At 42.2% G+C, this 5,390-nt stretch overlaps 1 protein-coding gene across 2 annotated transcripts; it reads left to right on the forward strand.

The window, feature by feature from the left end:
• The first annotated feature begins 561 nt into the window (after positions 1-561).
• LOC123172979 (ubiquitin-like-specific protease 1A) lies at positions 562-3,799 on the forward strand. 2 transcript variants are annotated; one of them, XR_006485796.1, is made up of 9 exons: positions 562-1,308; positions 1,388-1,534; positions 1,617-1,841; positions 1,925-2,489; positions 2,574-2,778; positions 2,865-3,064; positions 3,141-3,272; positions 3,352-3,464; positions 3,535-3,799. XR_006485796.1 is itself a non-coding variant. In XM_044589852.1 (4 exons), exons 1-4 carry the CDS (start codon positions 2,888-2,890, stop codon positions 3,680-3,682), a joined length of 570 nt encoding a protein of 189 aa, XP_044445787.1. In that variant the 5' UTR covers positions 2,798-2,887; the 3' UTR covers positions 3,683-3,799. The 2 variants fall into 2 exon arrangements, 1 of the variants encoding a protein (XP_044445787.1); XM_044589852.1 differs by lacking the exons at positions 562-1,308; positions 1,388-1,534; positions 1,617-1,841; positions 1,925-2,489; positions 2,574-2,778 and having other exon boundaries at positions 2,798-3,064.
• The last annotated feature ends 1,591 nt before the right edge of the window (positions 3,800-5,390 follow it).

Consider the following 5,390-nt stretch of genomic DNA (forward strand, 5'->3'; position numbering starts at 1 on the left):
CCGGACCCTGCCCCCGACGCCGCCCCAGACGGATCGGACGCCCGTGAGTTTTGACAAAACTCTAGCTCCTCGTCATTATCTGCTAAACTGAACCGAGCGAAAAGTCAGTCCCTCCAACTCCTCGTCATTATCTGCTAATCGTAGTGTAATTTATATCTTGATTATTAGCATTTTTTGTTAGGTGATTAACTTGTGTTCCGTTGGTCTCTCGAGTCCATGTTCTTCTGGCCGTCGTTGCCAACGATTTCTCCGTCCGATCAGGGATCTAGCATGCATCTAGTGAGTCCCACTAGCACCTAGAAGTGGCCGAGGGATCTAGCATGCATCTAGTTTGGCAGAACATTAGTAATTTAAAACCAGAGTATGTAATGTGTGCGCAACAAATACTTTGGCTTTTAGAAACCATAGTTTTTCTTAGTTCTGTCAAAACCACCAAAGTGTTTGGCTATAGTGTAGTTTTGCTATAGTTTTGGTACTAATTATGCATGCATGACAGCTGAACCTAATTCAGTTTTTTTAGGTATATACAGTTTGCGACTGACGCCATCTGCCACCAACGCCGTCGTCCCCCAGGGCGGCCCTGATCCCATGGCACGAGGTACTATGCATTCATCATGTTTATCATGTACCCATATAAAGTAGCTAATATTATTTTTGCTCCTATTCATAGTGATGGAGGAGTACGGAGAGATTTTTTGTTCGGTTGAGAAGTGGTGTCTGTTGGTCAGCAAACTAAACTCTAGGCAGAAAAAGCGTTTTGGAAGCACTAGTCTTGAAAAAATGTTGATGATTCCTACTGTGCTCATGCGAAAATGTTTGCTGAAGTTCATTATTAAATCATATGCGTTGGACAGAAAAAGGTTGATCACGCCATCAAAAAACGGTGCGATATCATTGCGCCCTGAAGATGTGTTTGACATTTTCAGGCTACGGAACAAGGGCAGAGATGCCATGAAAGCGCTAGGTAAACGGGGGTTAAAGGCTAAGGTGAAGGTGCCTAGTCGTTTTCTAGATTCCAATACGGGGGAAATGATGATAGACGAGCTGATTGAGAACATCGTTGCCAATGGCACGTACGATGATGATTTTCTTCGTAGAATTGTTCTGGTTCTTCTAGGCACGGTTCTTGCACCGCAGTCCACGAAAGAAGTTCCTAATGCTTATTACAAGTTAGTGGAGGATGTGGAGGCCATCAAAGCATTTAATTGGAACACGCTTACTTTACGCGTTTGCGTTGAAGGCATCACAAAGACCTTATCAGATCTTACAAAATTTACTTGGCCGATCGAAAACCTTGCCTTCATATAGGTAAATCTTATGTTATATTTGTTTCTTTCAAACTATAGTTTGTGAAAAAAAATTGCTAATATACTTCATGTTCATGCAGTACTTGTTTTGGGAGAAAGTGCAGCCACTGGATGATGAGGCATTTGATCGACTGGCTCATGAATATCCGTTGATGCTTAATTGGTCAGAAGATGAGGCTAAGAAGCGTGACGCGTACGACACGTCATACGGCCGTGGTAATGGGACGGTAAGTTTTAATGGTTCATACTGCATGCACTTATGTTACAATTTATATGTTGAGAAATTTAAATTGATTTAACGTGTCACAGATTGATGACGTGATAAGCGAGAAGTACAGACAAGGATTAATTGCTCAACAAGGAAGAAAGGCGGAGGAAGAATTAGAGCAAGAAGATTGAACAGGTCGTGCCCAAACAAGGAAAGATAATAGAGACGAGGCTTCGTCGAGCAGGGATAGTACATTAGATCAAGTGATGAAATGCATTAAAGATATGCAAAAAGAAATTCGACTTCTCCCTGAAAAATGTGCCGAGGTAATGAGTGATGTGTACTTCAGTTTACATGGGATTATTCATAATTTATGCATGTAGTTAATGATTTCGATGTGTCATTGCAGATAGTATTAGAGAAGCTGGAGAAGAAAGGTCTTGTCTTCAAGCCAAACAGGGGGTCTGGTGATGACGTTGAGTTTGTGGAGCATAGTGAAGACTATGTGTGGAAGTATGGTCCATCAAAATACAAATCATCAAAATATTGGACAGATGTAAAATCAACTCCTGCAAAAGAAGATATGGACAACAGGGTGGACGCATCCTTCACCATTGGGAACGGGAAGAAATTGGCGCGTGAGAAAGGTGTGCATCACAACACACATGGTACAGGAGATGAAGGCGACCCCTTCATTATTGACGACAATGGTAATTCACCCAACCCATCTCTTGCGACGGTAGACACGAATGACTTTCCAGCTATTACTTCAACCCCCAAGAATATGAATGAAGTGTCAGACGGGTCTAGCGCCGATAAATATGAGGAGATTAGTATGGATAGTCTGAACACCCGTATAAAAAATGCGAAAGAAAATGGCACTAAGGAGAATGATGGGAAACGCAAGAGGAAACAGTCAAAATACTGTCTTTCACCCTACCAGCAGAATGGTGGACGTAAACATGCAAAGAAAAGTAAGTGCTAGGTAATTTATTCTTGCAACATACTTCTGTCCTTGCATGCACACTTTATTAACTCATTCTTTCTTACTATTTTAGATCTGTTTGTATAAGAGCTGCTATGATTAGTACTGATTACATTAATGAGGATCACATAGAGGCCGTAAAGGTTTATATCCAGACACTGGCAGACTCGGAGAAGCTTTGTAGGAAAATTGTTGTGCACATGACGGGAATTGGTGGGGAAACATGTACACCTGATATGCTTCAAGCCATCATTTTGAAAAAGTGGTTGCATGGCGGTGTAAGTATTAGCAATAATTTATTAAGTTGTACATGTCATTTACATAAATTATCTAATAGGCGTATTGCTGTTATGTTATTTTGTAGGTCATCAATATTATTGCAACCATATGCAGACCCATAATCCTCGTGCTGACCATCACATATTATCATCTTGGGTGTCCCACTGGCTTATTCTTCGTGCTGATGGAAAGGTTAACAACTCTAAGAGGCATTTTATGGATCATTTCACAAACCAAACTAAAATGGTGTCTAGAGTTACTGAAGAGTATTTCATCAAAGATAAGGTACTTTAGTTTAGTATGATCATTCGTAGTACATAACTATCTGTGTGTACACCAACATGAATAAACTTTGTTGTAGGCATACTTTCCTTTTCCTGTGAAAGAAAATCATTGGATAACAGTTCTTATGCACAACAAGAAAAAAGAGTTTCAAGTTTTAAACTCTACTGGTGAATGCAGCAAAAGAGTTCTTTCAAAGATTGCTAAGCTGGTAAGCTTACAACGTTACATAAAACACTATATAGTTATTCGAAACGTACTTCATATGGATTTTTCATTTTTATTTTCAGAGGGCAGAAATAGCTAATGATACAAAGGAGGCGAATGCACTTATTGGAACGGAACATCCTGACGTATCTTCCTGGCCAATAAGGGAGTACGATATGCCGTTACAAAAAGACGGGTATGTTGCAAATGTTGAATTAGTATGTACTTGTCTGATCCATCAATAATTGACTTGTGGTTTCTTGTAGGGTCTCTTGTGGTCTTTTCGTGGTGAAATGCGTTCAAACCTGGGACAGAGATGATTGGACATTTGAGTTTGATCAATATGAGGTTAATGCTTCAAGGGGACGCATTCTAGCTGAAATATTTTTTCAGAATGCAACACGATGGAAGTAGTGAAAGAGAAGATCCTCAAGATCATGGAGAAGAAATGAGTCGGAGGATGGGGTGTTGGCTATTATCTCCACTAAATAAACGTGCCGTTGTCGGTACTTGATACAATTTTCATATTAAGACATCTTTTTATTGTAATGCGGCATGGTTTTGCATGTTTCGCAACTAAATAAATGTGCCGTCGTCGGTATTTGCTACAATATATATTTTTCAATGTCACTCTTATTTGCATCATTGTGGGTATCACTCTTATTTTTGCATCATTGTGTGTGATAATGTTTCAACTTGTTATTATACTGCTGTGATGATTACGCCGCCGTGGCCGGCCTTGCGCTGCTATTTTATACTGTTCCCTTTGTATTATGATGAGATGCGGACGGCGGCTGCTTTCTGTCAAAAAGTTAAGTTATAAAAGTTAGAAAAAAATGCCCAACCACCGGCGCTGGGCCCACAATAGCATACAGAACCTACCCAAATCAAGCCCGAAGGCGACTCGGGCGGCTGATTGAGCCCACTAATGGGCCCAGAAACGGAGTCCAACGGGGCTGCGGTAGTACTAAGAGAGGAGTTCGGTGGAGGGGGCGGAGGCAGCTATTTAAGTCGCTCCTCGCGGCCCCGGCTTCCGAGGTGGGACTAAAGATGCCGCCCCCATCGCGCCCCGCACTGCACGCGGTCGCCGCATGGATCACTGGCCTATTCTGCGCTGTCACTCGCCGGCCCAGTTCGGCCCAATGGAGGCAGGCCGCCACTCGACACCTCCCCCGGCCCACGCCCAGTCACCACGCCCGCGCGACGCACACCTCAGTGTTTAGTCCCACCTCGGAAGCGGGGGCACGTGAGGAGCGGCTTAAATACCAGCTTCTGCCCCCTCCACCGAGCTCCTCTGTTATTATTGAAGGAAATATGCCCTAGAGGCAATAACAAAGTTATTATTTATTTCCTTATATCATGATAAATGTTTATTATTCATGCTAGAATTGTATTAACCGGAAACATAATACTTGTGTGAATATATAGACAAACAGAGTGTCACTAGTATGCCTCTACTTGACTAGCTCGTTGATCAAAGATGGTTATGTTTCCTAGCCATTGACATGAGTTGTCATTTGATTAACGGGATCACATCATTAGGAGAATGATGTGATTGACTTGACCCATTCCGTTAGCTTAGCACACGATCGTTTAGTATTCTGCTATTGCTTTCTTCATGACTTATACATGTTCCTATGACTATGAGATTATGCAACTCCCGTTTACCGGAGGAACACTTTGTGTGCTACCAAACGTCACAACGTAACCGGGTGATTATAAAGGTGCTCTACAGGTGTCTCCGAAGGTACTTGTTGGGTTGGCGTATTTCGAGATTAGGATTTGTCACTCCGATTGTCGGAGAGGTATCTCTGGGCCCACTCGGTAATGCACATCACTATAAGACTTGCAAGCATTGCAACTAATGAGTTAGTTGCGGGATGATGTATTACAGAACGAGTAAAGAGACTTGCCGGTAACGAGATTAAACTAGGTATTGAGATACCGACGATCGAATCTCGAGCAAGTAACATACCAATGACAAAGGGAACACCGTATGTTGTTGTGCGGTCTGACCGATAAAGATCTTCGTAGAATATGTGGGAGCCAATATGAGCATCCAGGTTCCGCTATTGGTTGTTGACCGGAGACGTGTCTCGGTCATGTCTACATAGTTCTCGAA

This window comes from Triticum aestivum, unplaced genomic scaffold (genome assembly GCF_018294505.1).
Source record: "Triticum aestivum cultivar Chinese Spring unplaced genomic scaffold, IWGSC CS RefSeq v2.1 scaffold27977, whole genome shotgun sequence".
Lineage (NCBI taxonomy): Eukaryota > Viridiplantae > Streptophyta > Magnoliopsida > Poales > Poaceae > Triticum > Triticum aestivum.

Coding starts and splice junctions, on each gene's coding strand:
- LOC123172979 (XM_044589852.1), top strand. CDS start 2,888: ATGCAGACCCATAATCCTCGTGCTGACCATCACATATTATCATCTTGG. Junction 3,273..3,351: donor TTTCAAAGATTGCTAAGCTG/GTAAGCTTACAA, acceptor TTTTATTTTCAG/AGGGCAGAAATAGCTAATGA. Junction 3,465..3,534: donor ATGCCGTTACAAAAAGACGG/GTATGTTGCAAA, acceptor GGTTTCTTGTAG/GGTCTCTTGTGGTCTTTTCG.